Below are 21,522 nucleotides of genomic sequence, written 5' to 3'. Positions count from 1 at the left end.
CCTAGGGCCCCAGAAAATGACCTACTTCTCTGGATTAATGGTGTTGTGATAATACTCGGTCATTGCCGACTAAACACTGGCCTATAATGCAACACCTATTTCACATGAAAGTGTTTAAAAAACATTCCTTCAAATGGTCAAAGCGATTTAAACTATGACACCAACTGGCCTTACTTCGGCAGGTTTTCTGATCACTGTTGAGGACGAATCCTTTTTTACATTTGCAAATGAAAGACCCTGGTGTGTTGACACATATCTGTTCACATCCATGGCCAATCACTCCGCAGAGATCCGTATCTGTGCACAAAAAGAGAAAGGTTTATCGTTAGTGAAATATTTCTCAAAGGTACATGACGAAAGACCACGAGGGGAAGATGAAGAGATGTGGAATGTTGTTCTTGAAAAGGTGTGGGAAGCTGATTCAAAAGGAACTTTTCCAAGGATTAAAATTAAAGCAGAAGGCCGTGTTATACTGGAGGAGGGACGTGTGGGATGAATTGGATAGCTGTTTCAGAGAGCTGGCACAGGTTCAATGGACCAAATAGCCTCCTTTGGTGCTGCATTAATCTATTTATCTACACTTCCTGCATAAGCAAACCCTGTGCATTACCTTCTATTTTGACCAGGACAGATTACTCCTTTCAATTAGTGTGAAATCACTGCTAAATGATTGACATTAGGAAATTATCCTGAAGGAATTCTTCACAATAGTGACAAGTACAGCTAGGTGAAGATGCATCAATTGTAGTGAATGAAACTTCAAAGGGTTTCATTGAGCTGGATTCCATTTAAAGGCAAAACAGTGGGCCAGTAAACTTCCAAAGATTTTATCAATATCTGCTCGTGGGTAAGTTGGACTTTCATGCAGTCCCTTCTCAAAGTTAATTCACTGAGAGAACTTGCATTTCTACAGCACCTCTTCCACCAATCTTCCTAAAAGGACTCCTGAATGCTTATAATGCAATTTGACATTACCTCCTCTCGGCCTTGCTGCAGTTTCAGCAACGACCACTGCTCCAGGTGGCACTGTCGGAATGAGTGAGTTGCTTGGCTCTTATTGGTCAGCTTTCTGAGGTGTAACGTCCTGTACCTTTATTCCTGATGAAGGGCTTTTGCCCGAAACGTTGATTTCGCTGCTCGTTGGATGCTGCCTGAACTGCTGTGCTCTTCCAGCACCACTAATCCAGTATTTGATTTTCAGCATCTGCAGTCATTGTTTTTACCCAGTCTATCATCAGCCAATGCTTACTCATGGTTGCATGGTTATCCTTCTTTGCCTGGTGATATTTTGAAAGCAGAGTTCACAAGACCCCTTAAAACCCATCCTTTAGACTGATGCAAAAAATAGGCCATTTGTCTATCTAGTCAGTGCTGGCTCTCTCTACAGTGATCCTGACAGTCCCTAACCTCAGGCTTTAGCCCTGTAGTCCTGCAAGTTTATCTCTTTCAAGTGCTCATGATTTCCTTCTGGAATCATTCATTATCTCCATTCTCACCTTCCTCCACTAAAATACCTCTCCTGTAGGCAGTGAGTTTGAGATCTTTTCAAATCTATTTGTTATAATAAAAATCTTCTTTATCATATTCTGATGCAAGGTCTTAAATCTGCAACCCTAGTCCTTAGGATGGCAACCAATGGAAACGGATTATTTTTGTTTATGTCTCTAAATCTGTCATAGTTGGGAACAATTCTCTCATGTCTCCCCTCATTCACCTTCACCCGAGGACCTGCTCAGATTCTCCAACTTCATCCTTCAGCTAAATTCGCTCATCCCTGGGACTGTTCTGGTAAAAGTCCTCATCCCTCTCTCAAGTACCCCTCCTCAGGTTGGTGACCAAAAACATTAGGTGCCACACTCGAGTTGTGGCCTATTGAGAGTTTCATAAACATTCAGCATAGCATGCCTGCTTTTGCACTAAACATCTCTTTATATGAAGCCTAAAAGAGCACATGATTTGCCAAATAATCTCCCAATATGAGCTGGCACCCTCAAAGATCAGTATACGTGCACCCACTAATCCCACACACCCATAAAACTCTTTTGACCCATGCCATTAAGTGTATATTACCTCTCCCTCTCTTTGGGAAGCACTTCGCATTTGGACAGATACATGGATAGGAAAGGTTTCCAGGGACATGGGCCAGACACAGGCAAATGGGGCTAGTTCAGTTTGAGAAACCTGGTCAGCACGGACGGGTTGGGCCGAAGTGTCTGTTTCCATGCTGTATGGCTCTACGATTCTCTGTATCAAATCGCATTCTGTCAGTCTGTCACTGCCTTGCTTGGCATCATTCTCCCCGTCTGCCACATCTCCAAGGCTAGTACCATTGGCAAATTTTGAAATTTTATTCTGTAATCCAATATCCAGGTCAGTTGGATATATTTTTAAAACAATAGCAGTACCAGGAAAAGCCATCATTCTGAAAGTCAAAAATTGTCGTGACTTCTGTTGTTGTCTGTATTTGACCAATTTTTGACCCAAGTTGGAAGTCTTGCTACTTGAACCTCAGTTTAAGATAGTGTGGTCTTTTGCACTCACTTGAGAGGGCAGGTAGCATTTAGGTTTAATGTCTCAACTGAAACACAGCACCTCTGGCAATCCTGCACTCCCTCAGTGATGCACTGGACTGTCGGTCTACATTTTGTGCCTAAATGTTTGTTGTGAACTCATAATCTTGGGAACCTCCTGATGCTAAGGGTGAGACCATTGGCCACAAAACACTCTACATGGCTAAAAGTTAAACAGTGCATTTGAAACATAATGGTGCTATTCCCATCCCGTTTCCCACCCCACCTCCCCGCCACCCCCCACCACCACCAACATACCACATATTTTGGTTTGGAATTCAGAGAGGAGAGTTTGGATCATGCTGAAATTCTGCACAAAGAACACATGTTTCTCATGTGGCTCGCTCCCAATCAGCTGGAGTGTCTGCATATCGACTCTCCCTACACCCACGGCGAATATCAGAATTCCTGAGTCTCTTGCTTGAGCTGCTACTTCTGCCACCTTGTCCTGGGGTCGCCCATCCGTCACAATAATTGCCACGCGTGGTACGTTCCAATCGAACGGCCTTGCCCCCTCCTGAGTGGAGAATGCCACGTTCATCGTGTATTCAATGGCCAGCCCTGTCATGGTGCCAGTTGCCAGGTGCACCATCTCCTCAACTGCCCTCATCATGTCCTCCACCTTCCTGTGGGTGTTGAGGGAGAACACACTTTCGACAGTGCTTCCGTAGAGGACAAGGCCCACTCTCGTCTTGGCCAGACCGATGTCCAGGAATTTAAGGATGTTTTTGATGAATTCCTTCACTTTCTGAAAGTCAGGAGGAAGTATACTTCGGGAACTGTCAATGATGAAGACTAAGTCTAAGGCCTTGCCAACGCATCGTTCCTCTGTAAAAATAAAACACAATATTTACAGTCTAGAAAATGCATTGGAGTACAGGTAGTTCTTCTATTAAGTGATGGTTGCTTTGTCATACAACTCTGCGTTATAGAAAAATTGCATTTTAGAAACAGCACATAAAGTATTGGCGATGTAATTGCATCACAGCCAATACATGTTTTAAAAGTTCACACTTTAGAAACAGTGTCCCCAATCGCGTTACAGCGAATTCGTGTTATCGAAATGTACTTATAGCAAAATGACCTGTAGCTTCTGTCATGGGTAAATACCACAGGAGCAGGCCATTTGACTCCTTGAGTGTGTTCTGTCATCAATGGCTGATCTAGAAGACACCCTCCTTTATTCTTCCACAGGACAGGCCATAATTGGCAAGCCCAACATTTGTTGAACAACCCTAATTACCTCTTGAACTGAATGACTTGCTAGGCCATTTCAGAGGGCAGTTAAGAGTCAACTACATCACTGTGGATCTGGAGTCATATGTAGGCCAGACCAGGTACAGATGCCAGATTAGCTTCCCTGAGGGATGTTAGTGAACTAGAAGTGTCTTTTTAAATTTAAGCACAATCAATAGTTGTTATCAATTCCAAGACAAGTTTTCAATTCCAGCTGCCCATGGTGAGATTTGAACTCATGTCCTCAGAGCAATGGTTTCAGGCCTCAGTATTGCTAATCCACAATAACATCACCATCCTTCCTGCCCCAGAACCCTTAATCACTTTGGGTGATAAGAACCTCTCAATGTATTTTAAAACTGACAACAAATTTAGCATCAACTGCCATTTATGAAGAGAATTCCAAGTTTCCAAATTTCTTGATTTTACTCCTGAAATTTCATGTTTTGATTAAAGCTCCTAGATCAAGATCCACACCTCATCTCCATGCCTCCAAACAGTGAAAATACTTTTTCGTGATCACCTCTTTTTTTGTTCTCATTAATATCTTGAAAATTTCTATCAAATCGTCCCATTCCAACCATGGTTTCATTCAGTAGTTGTTTGGTGCTGTCCTCCCAAGTACAATAAAAATTTTATAATTGAGATTTCTTTCACTCCTTTCCTCCTTCAACACCTTATCACAAGGATTTCGGCCTTCACGTCACCTCATCATCTTCTCACTCCTCTGAGATTACTGGCCTCTGATCCACTCTGAGAAACTCCCAGCACATGTTCAAAGTCATCTCCTTGATCTCACTATCTGCTCCTTACAATACCATAGTTTCAATCATAGGCAAGTTTAGCTCTGTTTACATCTTTAAGCATCTAAGGCCCCCTTCAACACCTCCAACCTTCCCTCCATCCATACAGCCCCTGGAAAAAGTGAGCCCAAATTCATTCACAGCTGCACTTTCATCATCTAGCCTTTGACCTTCCATTTTCCATGACATTCCTCCAACAACTGATTCACTCATATGCACGGTGTCTGATGTTGCCATCCCCAGTGAAATGGTACTTTCTCATGTGACAATGCTGTCGCTTTGAAAAGGTTATTTTGTCCTTGGTTTTTTTGAAGAGAGGTCGTAAAGGCAGAGATGCCGAAGGGTCTGTTTCATCAATGGAAGGGGAGTGGTCAGTTCTCCCAGTTCAGGTTTTTCTAGTTTGTTTTAGCTGTAGCAATCACAAGATGTGAGAGTCCGGGGGAATTATAAGCTTCAGTGAAGAATTCCTCTGACTTTCTTCTAAAATGTCTTGCTGGAAATTGTTCTTTCCTGCCAGTAAGAATCTGTGCTTGAACTTACCTTTTTATCAAAGGTGTGTCTATGGGATGTTACTGTATCGGGTCGGTTAAGTTTTCCAATAGTTGAGTGGGTTTCTCTTCGGAGGGTCGGTGTGGACTTGTTGGGCCGAAGGGCCTGTTTCCACATTGTAGGTAATCTAAATCTTAAGTTATTCTAAATTCTGCTTCCCTTTGTTCATGTTTTAAGTGTAGTGTTTAAATAAATACAGTTTTGCTTAAAGCCAACTGGCTTGACCAGCTGCATCACACCTGGAATATCCACTTCACACCTACCTTTAAAATAAGAAAAACTTAGGGTCTAGGCTACCCTCTTAAATATCTTGAGGGGATTTGGTCTGCTCCATAACGCTCTCTCATCCTGACTGTTCCCCTGGCATGGTTCCCAACTCCACTCCCTTACAGCAAAGGACGCAGGCATGAAAGGATATGACAGACAATGGTTTGGTCATCGTTCAGCAGATTTGGCTGGAAAATACCATCGGATCCTGTTGTCATCTGTTAAAATCACTGACTATTCCAGAATCCTGCTGGAATACATTCCAGATCATAGCATACTCACTGTGCTACCATTAGCAGCAAAAACAAGAGGACAAACAACATTAAGGATAGAGGATTGGCTAACTAAGAGGAGACAGAGAAATGGGATAAGGTGGACATTTTCAGGATGGCAACCTGTAAACAATCATATGCCACAGGGATCAGTAATAACCATTACTTTCAATATATAAATTACGAGGATAAAGTGCTGAAGATCAGAGTCAAAAAGTGTTGGAAAACACAGCAGGTCAGGCAGCATCCGAGGATCGATGTTTTGAGTGTAAGCCCTTCATCAGGAATGTGGATGAGGATAGCCAGGTTTGTGGATGACACAAAAATTTGTGGGAAGGCAAGTGATAAGTATTACACAAAGAGTTTGCTGAGAAATATAAACAGGTTAAGTGAGTGGGTAAAAGTGTGGCAGATGTAATGTGGGGATATGTGAAGTTATGCATTCTGGTAGGAGGATTGGAGGAGCTGAATATTACTTAAATGGAGAAAGACTGCAGAACGCTACAACACAAAGTGATTTAGGAATCCTCGTCCATGAATCACAAATTGCATTTTCCTTCCTAACTGCCAGCTGAACCTGTATGTTTTCCTTTAGGGAACTCAGACTCCTAAGTCCCTTTGTGCTTCAGATTTCTGAAGCTTTTGCCACATAAACAATAGCCCACATCTCTATTCTTCTGACCAAAGTGCAGAACCTCACACTTTCCACACTGTATTCCATCTGCCACTTCTTTGCCAACTCTCCTAGCCTTTCCAAGTTCTTCTGCAATCTTCCCACTTCCTCAGCACTATCTGTCCCTCCCACCTAGCTTTTTGTCATTCAGGTGAAGAGTCACCAGACTCAAAATGTGAATTCTACTTTCTTCCCAGAGGTGCTACCTGCAGGAGGTATGGATGGAAGATTAGTTGTTGCTGCTTATTTAACTCACTCACAGTTTTTTGATATGGTCCCTTTTCCTTACCGAGATGCTTTAGTGCTAATTTGTGTGATCTGTTGTTTTGAGCTATCTGCCAGTACTCACCAACATATTGTTGCGCTGCGATTTCATCCCCTGTGCTCACTTTGGATTGTTTTGCATGCTGTGTTTTTCTGGCCAATGCAACATTCAACAGTGCAATTTCCAAAAGAAGCAGGAGAAAGATATTTCGCGGTGTCATCTTCATACCTGAGGAGTTATAAGAACAGACGAACATTAAGAATAGGGAAGTCAGCCATTATTCCCACCTCGAGCTTCTTCAGTAACATCAGTGCTCAACTTCATTGGCTCCAGCTAAGTCTTACAGTTTTCCCTGCATCCCAAATTCACAAAATGCACACCCATCTATTGCTGTCAATACTGAACACTCCACAACCCTCTGAGGTAGAGAATTCCAAAGGTCTGCCGCTCTCTGAGTGAAGAAATTCCTCCTCATTTCAGTCCCAAATGTTAATCTCTTGATAATGCCCCCAGTTTCTAGACTCTCCAGTTGGTGGGTGGTGGAGGGGTGGGGGACATACAGTCACCATCTATTCTACTAAGTCCTCACAGGATCTGATAAATTTCAATGAGATCACCTCCCATCCTTCTAACTCCAGAGAGTATAGGTTGTCTTTTCCTTGACCTTGGGAACCCATGAGCCATGAATTGAACAAGGTTGCCCTTTGTCTATTTTTAATATATGATTTCTGTTATTAATATAGGCACCAGAGTATGGCGACTTAAACACTTTTCACTGTACCTTTTGCAAATGGTAATACATTACTGTTCTATTTTATTCTATTTTGTAATGACATGGAGAAAGACAACTGAACCAAATCAGCAACACGGTAACATTAAAGCATTCAAAGATCCTTAAAATTGACCCCAATGGTTCCTCATTAGAGTTTTTGAATAAACAATCCCGAACTGTGTGAATAGTCAATCTTTGACACCAGTTTGTATTTTAGAATAAAAAACATTGTAATTTATTAACAATATAATAACTTTGGTAGTGTAAGATTAAACGACAAAGTCATGTAGTTGGTTGATGCTAAAACCCAAAAACCTTTGATATCAGACACACACACACACACATTGCTTCAGTGGGTTCCAAAATGTATTGTTCTACAGGCTTGAGCCATGGTTCCTTGGTTGATTATCTGAAGATGTCAATTATGGTCGATTTTACAGTTCACCCAGATAAAGGCAGGAATACATCTAGCTTGGTTTTCTATTCTCTGAATGACTAAGAGATGCTTGTGGGAGGTTAGTTATGGAACTTTCAAATCTTCAAGCTGTAGCATCAATAATCAGAGAAAACACGATCCAAAACTCAATTCAAATGCTGTCCTCTCCCTGACAGACTGACCTTCCCCTCCATCAGGTCCCAGTTCTCATTTAATATCTACCATCTGTTAGGGCATAAGGTCCATTCCAAATTTGCTGTAACCAATTCCCAAGGACTGGCTGCATTAATAAACAACTTCAGTCAATCTGTTTACATGTAATGCTCTTACCGGATGATGCCACATCTGTAGAACCTTTTGATCAGGAACCAATCTGCAAATAACTTCCAGGGCTGGCCTCACAATTAAACAAAAGCTTTTCATTTACGATTCTATGGTCTTTTTCTCGTTTTAACACAAGCTGTTACTCACAGTCCAAGAGTCATTGTTAGCTTACAATTCTCAGTTTCCAGTTCCGTAAGAAAATTGATAAAAGAATAAAATAAAAACAAGGAAAATCAGCAAGGGCTTTAGCAAGGTCCCTACTCATTGGAAGATTTCAGGAATAATGTTTCGTTGCACTATCTGTCAAGAGTAGCTGAATGAGTTAGACCTTTATTCACCAAAGGGCTGATTTTATTGAAATGTACAAGATTCTGAGGTGGTGTGACAGAGTAGATGTTGAGATGTTTCTACCAGCTGGGCAGTCTCAAACCAGGATACATTGTTGCAGAATAATCACTGAAAACTGTGATGTGAGGGAATGTCTCCTCCCAGAGTGGAGTGATTGCCTGGGGTGTCTACTCAGACAGTTTAATGATCCAGCCCAAATTATGGATCAGACTCGTGGACGATACCTTTGTTATCATTGAATGGTCCAATTTGGAAAGTACACACCATCTCATCAATACCATACTCACCGGGATCAGGTTCACCAGAGAAGAACAGGACAACAACCAACTCCTGTTCTTTGACAAACAATGGGGAATTCCTTACCAGAGTGTATAGAAAGGCCAAACATGCAGACCAGATCCTTAATTACAACAGTAACCACCCCAATGTGCACAATCAGAGCTGTGTCAAGATCCTGCGTAAACAAGCTATAGTACGCTGCAACATCCCAGAACTCCACGTAAAAGAAAAGGAACACCTATACAAAGTTTTTGCCAATAATGGGTACCTTAGCAGCTTCATCTGCCGAAGCCTGGCATACAAACAACACCAAGAAGACACTGTGCCCCTCGACACACTGACCACCCTATCCTACATTTAGAAACGTCTCAGAACTAACAATGAGACTTTATGCCCTCTGGGAATAATGACAGCACTCAAACCCACAGCCACACGTCGCTAGCTACTATTCAGGACAAAAGACTCCATACCCACAACATGCATGATGAATGTGATGTATAAAACACCGTGCAGCAACTCTGAGAAAATTACATAGGACAAACAGGCAGGAAACCTAGCAGCAGAATACATGAGCATTAGCTAGCAACAAAATGACATGACCAATCCTCCCTCATATTAATATACACTGACAATGAAAGACACCAGTTTAACTGGGACAATGTCATGATAATGGGACAGGCTAAACAAAGAGAAGCTCAGGGAATTCCTGGAAGCCTGATATTCATCCACTGGTGCCATAAACAAACACGTTGAAGTCGATCCCATTTACAGTACAAAAACAGAACCAGAACCACCTGCCATGACAGACAGAACCGTATAAATTCTGGGCAGACCACAATGACAGCACTTCACAAGAGGCTACACAGCACTGAAGATGTCACCCAGAAGGGTGATGAAAAGCTTACAAGATAACCAACCAGCTCAGCGAACCGACAAACAACTTCAAATACATGGTGTAGCTGAAAAGACAGGTGTATGGCTGCTCCGTTTTGCAGTCATCCATAGAGTTCTAATCCAAGATCCTTACAGAAACAATGAAGAAAAGGTTCACAACAATGGTTCCAGGGATGAGGGACTTTAGTTACAAGGAGAGACCAGAGAAGCTGGTTGGGAAGGCTCTCCTTAGATGGAGAGGGGAGATTTCCTTTATTCTTTCATGGAACGTGGGATGTCACCAGCAAACTCAGCATTTATTGCCCATCCCTAATTGCCTGGAGTTAGTTAAGAGCCAAACACATTTGCTGTGGATCAAGTCACATATAGGCCAAATCAGGTCAATACAGATGATTTCCTTCCCTCAAGGAAATGAATGAACCAGACAGGAGTTTTGCTTAAAATAAATCATTGAGATTTTTCATAGTCACCATTACCATTAATATCCAGTGACGCTACAGTGAAATCACTATCATCATTTTGACAGATCTGTTCAAAGTCCTGAGGATCTGGACAAAGAGAAATGGTTACCTATTGGCAGAAGGGTCGATAACTGGAGAACGTGCTTTCAAAATGATTAGGAAAAATATTGAAAGCGAGATGAGAACTTTTTTTATACAATGAATTGTATGCTTTGGAATGTACTGCCTGAGAATGTGGTAGAAGCAATTCAACTGTGTGGAATGCTCTGCCCCAGAGGGCAGTGGAGGCCCAGTCTCTGGATTCATTTAAGAAAGAATTGGATAGAGCTCTTAAAGATAGTGAACTCAAGGGCTATGGAGATAAGGCTGGAACAGGATACTGATTGGGAATGATCAGCCATGATCATATTGAATGGCGGTGCAGGCTCGAAGGGCTGAATGGCCTACTCCTGCATCTATTGTCTATTGTCTATTGTCTATTGTTGATTTCAAAAGAAAATTGAATAAGCATCTGGACTTAACAACTATGGAGAAAGGTGGGGAATGTTTCTAAGTTCCTTTTTGGGAGGGTTAGTGTGATGAGGTTTTTAGTCATTTGTTACAGTCCTGGGTGTGCCCCCAATTTTATATTACAGTCTGTTTAGGTCCCAGTAACATTTTTGTCTAAAGTCAACAGTTTTTTGAAATCCTAGGTACTTATTAAGAGAGTAAAGCCACAACTTCCAGTTTTGAACAGTCTGCAGAAGTTTATTGTGTATTGTCAGGAAAGGAAAACAATCTACAAAATGCTTGCAATTTATATTCTAATATTCAAAATTATCATGAGGTAAAATGAATGAACAGTTAAAGATAGCGAAATACTCCCCAGAGCACATCAAGGTGCAGTCACTAATTTCTCTGTAACCCAGCTAGATTTTAGTGACACTATGGATAATCGAATCCCATTAAAAATTTCTCTCCTTCATGAAAGATTAGAACTCTTTATTTTTGAAGATCTAGTCTGTGAATTTCCTTAAAGGCTGCGTCAATTGTCACCTGCTGGTGGTTCAACCTCTTCTCCTGAAACAGAAACCCTGTGGACCCATTAAGCTGCACTCCTGCCTTTAATTACAAGCACAACTGTGAATGTTTCACAGACAGAAAGTAGCAGAAAATCTCCCAGTAACTCTTCTCGCTTGGCAAGTAACTAGGAAGAGCAAATTGCCTGTTGAAAGGATTAGGGTGAAAAACCACCTTTAGAAGCACTGAAAGGGGGAAATGCCCAATCAGTGAATGAAAGATAGCATCGCTATGGAAACATCATGGTCTGAGCAGGAAGGAAGGGGAAGGAAGTGATTCAATGTGCGTTAATCAAACTGGGGTCAGAATTGTTTTCTCTTTCTTTTACTTTCCCCACTGTAAAGACATGGGCCTTCTCTTGTCTCTTTGTGTGGCTGTATCTATGTGCATGGGCATTTTAGAAACAGATAGTTTAAGATTTTAAAAAATTCATTAATGGGATGCAGAAGCCTGGGCCCAGTATTCATTGCCTGTCCCTAATAATCCCTTGAGAAGGTGGGGGTGAGCTGCCTTCTTGAACTTCTGCAGTCCATACTGTGGCTTGGCCCACAATGCCCTTGGTAAGAGAATTCCAGGATTCTGACCCAGCGACAGTGAAGATCCAGTGAAATATTTCCAAGTCAGGTTGGTGAGGGATATAACAGATCCAGCTGTTTATAATCAATGGTAACCCCCAGAACATTAACAGCAAGGAGTTCCAAAAGGCCATACAAGAAAAAAGTAGAATTTAGGCCATTCAGCCCATTGTGTCTGCACTGCTATTCAGTCATGGCTTATGTGTTTCTCAACCCCATTCTCCTGCCTTCTCCACGTAACCCTTGATCCCATTACAAATCAAGAACCTGTCTTAAAAACCCTCAATGATGCCTCCACAGCCCTCTGTAGCAATGCGTTCCACACCATCTGGCTGAAGAACTTCCTCCTCATTTAAAGGGTCAACTCTTCACTCTCAGTTTGTGCCTTCGGGTCCTAGTCTCTCCGACTAGTAGAAAAGTATTCTTCACATCTATTCTATCCAGACCTCCCGGTATTCCGTAAATTTCAGTCAGATCTCTCCTCATCCTTCTAAACTCTATTTAGGACAGATCCAGCATCCTAAACTGTTCCTCATATTCTAAGCCCTTCATCCCTGGAATCATTCATGTAAACCTCCTCTGGACCCTCTTCCAGAGCATGTCCTTCCTTAGATACAGGGCTCAAAACTGCTCACAATATTCCAAATGTGGTCTGCAATATAAGTGATAGTAATTCAGTCATAGCAATGCTATTGAACATCCAGGAACCATGGTTAGAAGGAGCAGTGATATCTTTCCATTCGGATGGAGAGAAACTCTCAGGTAATAGTGTTCCCACGTATCTGCTGTAAATAGTCATGCGTTTCGAAGGTTATTTAGTTATAAATCAGCAATTCTTGTTTCTGTTTTGTTGTTGTTTAAAAATAGTTCAATTAAAATAAATAGTTATTTTCTTATTAATGATTCCCTGATTGGGGCTGTTAACTGATCCAATCAGGGACCCCTGGCTGACAGGAGTGTCAGAGGTTCTGTTCACTCTGAGAGCTGCCACTAAGGGACCTGGATCAGTGTCAAGGGCTCTCCACATGTAAATAAAGGGGGATTTGGTGATGGGATACCGGCCTCTATGGAGTTATTTCAGTTACAAGTCAACCACATCGCCGTAGGTCTGGAGTTACAAGTAGGCCAGACCAGGCGAGGATGGCAGATTTCCTTTCCCTAGAGGGATTAGTAAACCAGATCTGATCTTATAACAACCCAATAATTTCATGGTCACTGTTGCTGATGTGTTTTATTTTGATTCCAAATTTATTTAATGCTTTGAATTAGAGGTGGTGGTCAAGTGATATACTGGCTAGAACATTAATCCAGAGAACCTGGTGACGTTCTGGGTATCTGAGTATGAATCCTGCCACGGTAGATGGTGGAGTTTAAATTCAACAAGTATCTGGAATTAGGAGTCCAATGATGACCATGAAACCATTGCCGATTGTCAGGAAAATCCCACCTGGTTCACTAAAATCCCACCTGGGATGGCACGGTGGCTCAGTGGTTAGCACTGCTGCCTCACAGCGCCAGGAACCCAGATTCGATTCCAGCCTTGGGTGACTATATGTGTGGAGTTTGCACATTCTCCCTGTGTCTGTGTGTGGGTTTCCTCCGGGTGCTCCAGTTTCCTCCCACAGTCCAAAGATGTGCAGGTCAGGCGAATTGGCCATGCTAAATTGCTCTTAGTGTCAGGTGTGTTAGGCAGAGGGAAATGGTTCTGGGTGGGTTGCTCTTCGGAGGGTCAGTGTGGACTTGTTGGGCTTGAGGGCCTGTTTCCACACTGTAGGGAATCTAATCTCTAATGCCCTTTAGGGAAGGATATCTGCCATCCTTACCTGCTCTAGCCTACATGTGACTCCAGACTCATAGCAATGTGGTTGACATTCTATTGCTCTCTGGACAATTATGGGTGGGCAATACATGCTGACCTAGCCAGAGACATCCATACCCTGTGAATGAATTAAAAAAACCTACAATCTCCCAATCAGTAGTCCGGATCTCTAGATTACTGGCCCAGTGACATTAGTGACTTTTTTCCTTAACCCTCACACCATAGCTCCGTATTCATATCCCTCAACTTCAAATTCATCATTTTTTGGTATCCTTCCTCCAACTTAAATGATGCTGGGGTGACCTAAATCCAACATGGGCAACACAACTTTGTCAACCCCAACACATACTACCCAGAGGCTGATGGGAATCTGGACTCCCTGTGTGTCAGCCTGGTACAGACACAAACCCTGATAGCATTCCAATGTATATAATTGTGCATTGTGCATATAATTGTACAAGGTATGGGCCAAGTGTTGGAAAATGGGATTAGAGCAGTTAGGTGGTTGTTTTTGAGAAGTGTGGACACAATGGGTAAAGGTTTTTCTGTGCTGTAAACCTCTATGGCTGGTTTAGAGCAGCAACACTGGTGGCTGATGTATTCCTGAGCTTCACAAGCCTGTGGTGCGCTGACACTGCCCGATCATCAAACATGCACAGGATTTCAACTGCTTGGCACCACAATGTCTCTGGGAGTGGGTGCAAGGGGCTTATTGAGGGGGACACACTTTGCACAGCATTCCTGCTCAGCAGACCACTAAATGTGTACTAAGCTGGTCAAAAAAACTGTTAAGGATGCACTGCCAAAAATTACATAGCTTACCTTACTACAGCACAGTAACTTTAACCCAGTCACAAACATAGGAGCAGAAGTAGGCCATTCAGCCCATCAAGTCTGCTCCACCATTCAATGAGATCATAGCTGATTAATAATCCTCAACTCCACTTTCTTTCCTTTGCCCTATTGCCCCTGATTCCCCTTACTGATTAAAAATCTGTCTATCTCAGCCTTGAATGTACTGAATGACCCAGCCTTGAAAGCTCACTGCTGTAAAGAACTCCACAGATTCACTCCCCCTCTGAGTGCAACTTCTTAATCCAAAAATGTGCAGGTTAGGTGAATTGGACATACTGAATTGCCCATTGTGTTCAGGGCTGTGTCGGTTTGGTACATTCGTCAGGGGTAAATGTAGAGTAATAGGGTAGGGGAATGGGTCTGGGTGGTTTATTCTTCGGAGGATCGGTGTGGACTTGTTGGGCCAAATAATCTGTTTCCACACTGTAGGAATTGGATGATTGGATCATTGGGAAATGAACAAGAGGGGCATTGCGGAGAATTTATGCTAAAACCTGGTGTTGTGATCAGCAGTGAACTGCCTGAAGAGGTGGCAGAAGCTGATTCAGTCATAACATTCAAAACAAGAATTGGAGGGTTTGAGCTACAGGGAGAGGCTGAATAGGCTGGGGCTATTTTCCCTGGAGCATCAGAGGTTGAGGGGTGACCTTATAGGATATGGATAAGATAAATAGACAAGGTCTTTTCCCTGGGGTGGGGGAGTCCAGAACTAGAGGGCATAGGTTTGGGGTGAGAGGAGAAAGATGTAAAAGGAACCTAAGGGCCAACCTTTTCAGCAGAGGGTGGTACATGTATGGAATGAGCTGCCAGAGGAAGTGGTAAAATTACAGCATTTAAAAGGCATCTGGATGGGTGTATGAATAGGAAGGGTTTAGAGGGATAGGGCCCAAGAGCTAAATTCATTTAGGATATCTGATGACCATGGATGAGTTGGACCAAAGGGTCTGTTTCTGTGTTGTATCTCTCTACGACTCTATGACTCAATGCTCTCTGCTCCTAGATTCTTCTGCAAGGAAAAACAATTTCCTATATCTACCCTCCCATTCTTTTATATATATTCATTTCCTCTCATTCTTCTATATTCCAACGAGTAAAGACCAATCTCCTCATAAGACGGTCCCTCCATGTCCAGGATCAGCCCAGTCAACCTTCTCTGGACTGCCCCCCCATGCCAGTATATCTTCCTTCACATAAGGGGCCCAAACTGCTCTGGTCTGACTAGTATCTTGTATAGATTTAGCAAAACCTCCCTCATGCCCTGGAGGTTTTACAAATACCTGGAATTATTTAGTTAAGACTCCACCCAAGGAGGTCATTTGGCCCACCCTGCCTGTGCAAGCTCTTCAAAAGAGCAGAGCAATTAACTCCCCTTCCTCCTGCAATTATTTATCCAACTCTTGTTTTGAACATTATGACTGAATCAGCTTCCACCACCTCTCCAGGCAGTTCACTGCTGAACACAACGCCAGGTTTTGGCATAAATTCTCCGCAATGCCCCTCTTGTTCGTTTCCCAATGATCTTAAATGTACTCCTTCTGATTACAGATATTAAAATTCTAACCATTCCACCGACTAGAATTCCAAACAGTCTCAGATATCCCGTTGGGATCAGATCCACATTGTTGGAGATCACTCGATCATTATTTCCGCAAACTCTGACCTGGCAAAGTATTTAACGTTCCCATTTATTTAAAACATTTCAACAAAGCAGGATACCTGATTGTGCTGTAAGCTAACAGAATGTGAATCAAGAAATATTCGACTGTTCCCGGTGTTTGATTCCTGTGGTGTAGCCCCTCGCCCAGTGGGCTCTCTGGAGAGAGGGTTTGGAATTGGCAAGAGTTTAACTTGAACATTACAATTACTTCTATTGCAGCGCAGCAAATCTAGAAACCCATAAAATCAATTTCTTCGAGAAGAAAAGCCACAAAATTTAAAGACAGGGTGGGGTGAAAAATCTAGCCTTTCATTGGAAACAATCTGGAAATATTTCAGAGAAAACAACCAGTTTTTTTTTGTGTGACAGAACATTACAGGTCCCCCAACAATTATCCAGCTATTGTTTGATTTGAAAAGAAAGGGTAAATATGTAACTTCGTACCTGCTGCAGCGTGAATCGATCCAGACCTCGGAACCCAGTTACACGTTGGACCAAGAGCTGAGTTCTGAAACCACTCTGAAAGCGAAAACCTTATCCAATGATGCTGCTGCACTCGGTTGGTTAGAGTAAGGCGGGCAAATTTCCAGATGCAAAAACCACTTTTTAAAATTCTCGTTGTGTTTGTGGAGCTGACTATTCCATTGAGGTAAAGCTCAGTCCGTTTTTGCTTTAAGATGGGGTGGAGATTCGTGTTGCTAAACTAGACTATTATGGCCGATTCACACACTGCCAGGACTAATGATAGCCAATGTTATGATTTCCGTGACGCTAGAAAAAGGATTAACAGAGAGTGTGGAAATAGTAAGCTCCACGAACTACTGCTGATTGCCAGAAGAAAGCTTTTCGAAATTAGGGCTAACTAGCTGACAGCAAGGAAGAAAGCAGAAGGTCAACATGATCAGACAGATACACAAAATGAAAATTGTCATTTCTCATTGTGATAATGCACTAGAAATCAAACTTTGCTATTTCCAGAGTCATCACAAAATTGAAATGTTTTACTACAAATAAATAGATTCTAGCTACAGGTAAACAATAATGAACAGATAAATCTGATAATTAAAACTCTAACCTCCTTATAATACACATACAGAAGAACATGAACAGGCACCAAAGAAACATTGGTGTTATGGTTGGAGGGAAAGACCGAGAAGGCAGTTCAGTGATCCCTGTTCACAGGATTTGCTGAAATGATTCTTTAGGCTTGTCAGGATTGGCTGATGGTCAATTTCTCTCTAGGACAATTGTTTTTACATTGTTACAGAGCTACTGGTCAACAAATTATAAAGCTATGCCTTATTTGTTAAAAGCAACAGCTTACAGCAGTTGTTGAGGGAAAATGGCTTTCTTCGGTCTTCAGTTGTGTTTCCACAGCAGAGAAAAGGACATCACCTCCCCTTCTGGAGGTCAGAGGGATTTGGTTTTATCATTCACAGTCACAAAGTAGTCAGCTGGCTAGGAGCCAATCACATTGTTGTTGGCAGGCAGAAAGCCTTTGTCATCGATAACTGGTCACCATTCCACAGACCAATCAGCTACTTGTTGCTGGTCAAATCTCACTTTGTAATACTCCCTGGCACCATTGGCCAGCAATTAATATTTCTCTACTGGTTGAACAAACAGTGCGGTAAGCAGCACTTACAATAAAAGTGCATTTAAACAATGCAGAAATCCCTTCCCCAGTCCTGTTTTTAAAACAACATTTTTCCCATTTCAGTTGCCAATCAAAAATACAGGTAAAGAAAGGTTAGAGTCATCACATGCCTTCAGCCTTATAAGATGAAGCATTAGACAGAAGGTGGTATGTAAGGGTATACCTCTGTAAGGATATAGGGGCATGGAAGAAAAAGGCTGTAGGAATTAATAATAGAAATATTTAAGGCATTAGAGGAAACAGGAAGATGACAGTGAGGAGAAAGTGAGCAACAGGTTAAACCTTGTAAGGCCAATATCTGGGAGAGATCTGGGAGTTCAGGTCCGTTGTACCCTGAAGGTGGCTGCACAGGTGGATAGAGTGGTCAAGAAGGCATATGGAATGCTTGCCTTCATTGGATGGGGTATTGAGTATTAAGAGCCGGCAGGTCATGTTAAAATTGTACAAGACATTGGTTCAGCTGCATTTAGAATACAGTTCTGGTTCCCACATTACCAAAAGGATGTGGACGCTTTGGAGAGGGTGCAGAGAAGGTTTACGAGGATGTTGCCTGGTATGGAAGGTGCTAGCTATGAAGAGAGGTTGAGTAGGTTAGGATTGTTTTCATTAGAAAAAAGGAGATGAGGGAGGGACCTGACTGAGATCTACAAAATCATGAAGGGTATAGGTAGGGTAGATAGAGATCAGCTTTTTCCCAGGGTGAGGGATTCAATGCTTTCAAGGTGAGGGGAGGAACGTTTAAGGGGGATACACATGGAAAGAGGGTGGAAGGTGCCTGGAACGCGGTGCCAGCAGAGGTAGTAGAGGCAGGGCAAGGTAGATTAATTTAAGGTGCATCAGAAGAGATGCATGAGAAGGTGGAGAGCAGAGGGATACAGATGCTTAGAAATTGGGCAAGAAGTTTAGACAGTGGATTTGGATCGGCACAGGCTTGGAGGGCGGAAGGGCCTGTTCCTGGGCTGTAAGTTTTCTTTGTTCTTTCTTCTTTGCTCAATAGGAAAGTATTAGGGAAAAGAAGTCTGAAGACTTACATTTATGTAGCGCCTTTCAGGATCACAGGACAGCCCAAAGAGTTTTACAGCAAGTCGTGTACTTCTGTTGGTTGTTTAGGATACACGGCAACTACAGGAAGCTCCCACAAACATTAATAAGATGAAGCACTATTTTAAATATATGTTTCATCACTAGATATGTGATAGACAACAAAACACAAGAAACACATCCATTCATTCCGTTATACAATTTATACATTCTTAACAATTTGTAAACCTTTAACTTACTCCAACAATTTACACTCGGTAAAATGCACCTGCAATTGCAATGTTTATTCCAGCAATGTGAACACCTTTGACAATAAATGGTTGAAATAAATGACTCCACCTGAATAATCTCATGTTTTGAGTTTATAAACTTTTCAATGTAGACCAGTGCATTGTGATCAGTGAAGGTTAATGTTTCATTATGACAATGTCAGAGGCCTTTTCCTAACCTGCTCCGAGATGCAATGAGACATCTCTGCATCAGGTGGGACTTGAACCTTAGTGTAATAACTCAGGAAACCTGACTGGAAAAGAGCATCATTTATTGTTGAACACCAACATAGAGCTACTATTCATGGTATACATGTGCTAGGCCCAGCCTGGGAAGTAATGACCAGTCGATCTGTTTCTCAGTGATGTGGATTGTATGCCAGAAACATGTCCCCATCTCTTCGTCTAATAATATCATGCAATCCGTACATTCAGAGTCGAAAAGTGTGGTGCTGGAAAAGCACAGCAGGTCAGGCAGCATCTAAGGAGCAGGAGAATCTACATTTCAGACACAAGCCCTTCATCAGGAAGGTGGGCAGAGGGGCTGAGAGATAAATGGGCGGTGGGAGTAGGGAGAAGGTAGCTGGGAAGGTTCTCAATGTGGTCTCCTCTGCATCGGGGAGACAAGACACCGACTCATGGAATGTTTCAGGGAACATCTGAGGGACACACACACCAAACAACCCCATCGCCATGTGGCTGACCACTTCAACTCCCCCTCCCACTCTGCCAAGGACATGTAAGTCCTGGGCCTTCTCCACCGTCAAATCCAAGCCACCCGATGATTGGAGGAAGAATGCCTCAGCTTCCATCTTGGGGCCACACAGCATCAATGTCGATTTCACCAGTTTCCGAATGTCCCCTCCCCCCTACCCCATCCCAGATCCAACCTTCCAACTCGGCACTGCCCACTGACTTGCCCTACCCATCCACCTGCCTTCCCACTTATCCCCTCCACCCTCTGCTCTGACCTATCACTAATACACCCCACCTGCAACTACCTATCGTCTTCCCAGCTACCTCCCTCCCCCCACCCTCACCCTCCTATTTATCTCTCAGTCTCCTTCCCCCTCCACATTCCTGATGAAGGGCTAATGCCCAAAACATCGATTCTCCTGCTCCTCAGATACTACCTGACTTGCTGTGCTTTTCTAGTGCCATACTTTTCAATCCTGATTTCTCCAGCCCTCACTTTCCCTCAGATCTTTATATGCACCCAAGAGAGCAGACAGACCCTTAGTTTCACATTTCATTTGAAAAGTAGTACCTTCATCAATGCACCCTTCCCTTTGTAGCACACTGAGAGGATTAATCTAGATATTGTTGATAGATGTGAGGCTGGAAGAGCACAGCAGGAGAGTCAACGTTTCGGCTGAAACCCTTTGTCAGAGCTGGGGAGGGGGAGGGGAGCCCAGAAGTAAATAGAGAGAGGAGGGTGGAGCTGGGGGAGGGGTAGGTGGGATGGTGTTAGGTGGATGCAGTCCGGGGTTATTGTGATTGGTCAGTGGGAAGGGTGGAACGAATGGGTGAGTAGGAAGATGGACAGGTTAGAACAGGTCAGGGAGGCGAGGAGGATGGGTGGGGCTAGATATAGGATAAAGCTGGGAGGGACTTTGAAGCTGGTGAAATTGATGTTGAGGCCTTTGGGCTGTAAGCTTCCCAGGCGAAATATTAGGTGTTGTTCCTCCAGTTTCCGTTTGGCCTCACTCTGACAATGGAGGAATTTTTCGTTTATCTAAGTTAAGGCTAAGATTGAAAATGGCAGGAGATCTCAGACCTGTGTTATGCTCCTCTTTCTGAATGTGGGAGCTCAGGAACCAGCTGATGACCCTGGCTCCTTCATGTGCAGGAAGTGTGTCCAGCTGCAGCTCTTGTTTGACCGTCTGACGGATCTGGAGCTGCAGATGGTCTCACCGCGATGCTTAGGAGGTCGTGGATAGCGCGTTTAGTGAATTGGTCACACCGCAGATTAGGATTGCTGAGGGAGACAGTGAATGGGTGAACAAAAGGCAGAGAAAGAGCAGGAAGGCAGCGCAGGTGTCCCCTGTGGTCATCTCTCTCCAAAACAGTTATACCATTTTGGATACTGTTGGGAGAGATGGCTCACCAGGGGAGGGGGGCAATTGCCAGGTTCATGGCACCATGGCTGGTTCTGCTGTACAGAAGGGTGGGAAAGAAAGTGGAAGGGCTATAGTCACAGGGGATTCAATTGTAAGGGGAGTAGATAAGTAGTTCTGTGGTTGAAAACGAGACTCCCAAATGGTGTGTTGCCTCCCAGTGCATGGGTCAGGGATGTCTCAGATCGGCTGCAGAAAGTTCTGAAGGGGGAGGATGAACAGCTGGTTGTCGTGGTGTATATAGGCACCAATGATAAAGGTAATAAATGGGATGAGGTCCAATAAGTAGAATGTAGGGATTTAGGAGCCAAGTCAATAAGTGGG

At 43.0% G+C, this 21,522-nt stretch overlaps 1 protein-coding gene across 1 annotated transcript in view; it reads right to left on the bottom strand.

Moving 5' to 3' along the window:
* The window catches only part of LOC140476722 (cartilage matrix protein-like), a 51,483-nt gene that overhangs the window by 12,872 nt on the left and 17,089 nt on the right, over positions 1 to 21,522 (bottom strand). Inside the window, exons 2-4 of the mRNA XM_072569541.1 lie at positions 6,720 to 6,863; positions 2,829 to 3,398; positions 175 to 297 (exon numbers count right to left, since the gene is read on the bottom strand). Coding sequence (XP_072425642.1) covers positions 175 to 297; positions 2,829 to 3,398; positions 6,720 to 6,863 — 837 coding nt within the window. The remainder of the gene's footprint in view (positions 1 to 174; positions 298 to 2,828; positions 3,399 to 6,719; positions 6,864 to 21,522) is intronic.

The sequence above is a fragment of the Chiloscyllium punctatum genome, chromosome 5, assembly GCF_047496795.1.
Source record: "Chiloscyllium punctatum isolate Juve2018m chromosome 5, sChiPun1.3, whole genome shotgun sequence".
Lineage (NCBI taxonomy): Eukaryota > Metazoa > Chordata > Chondrichthyes > Orectolobiformes > Hemiscylliidae > Chiloscyllium > Chiloscyllium punctatum.
This window is presented reverse-complemented; position numbering and strand designations above follow the sequence as displayed.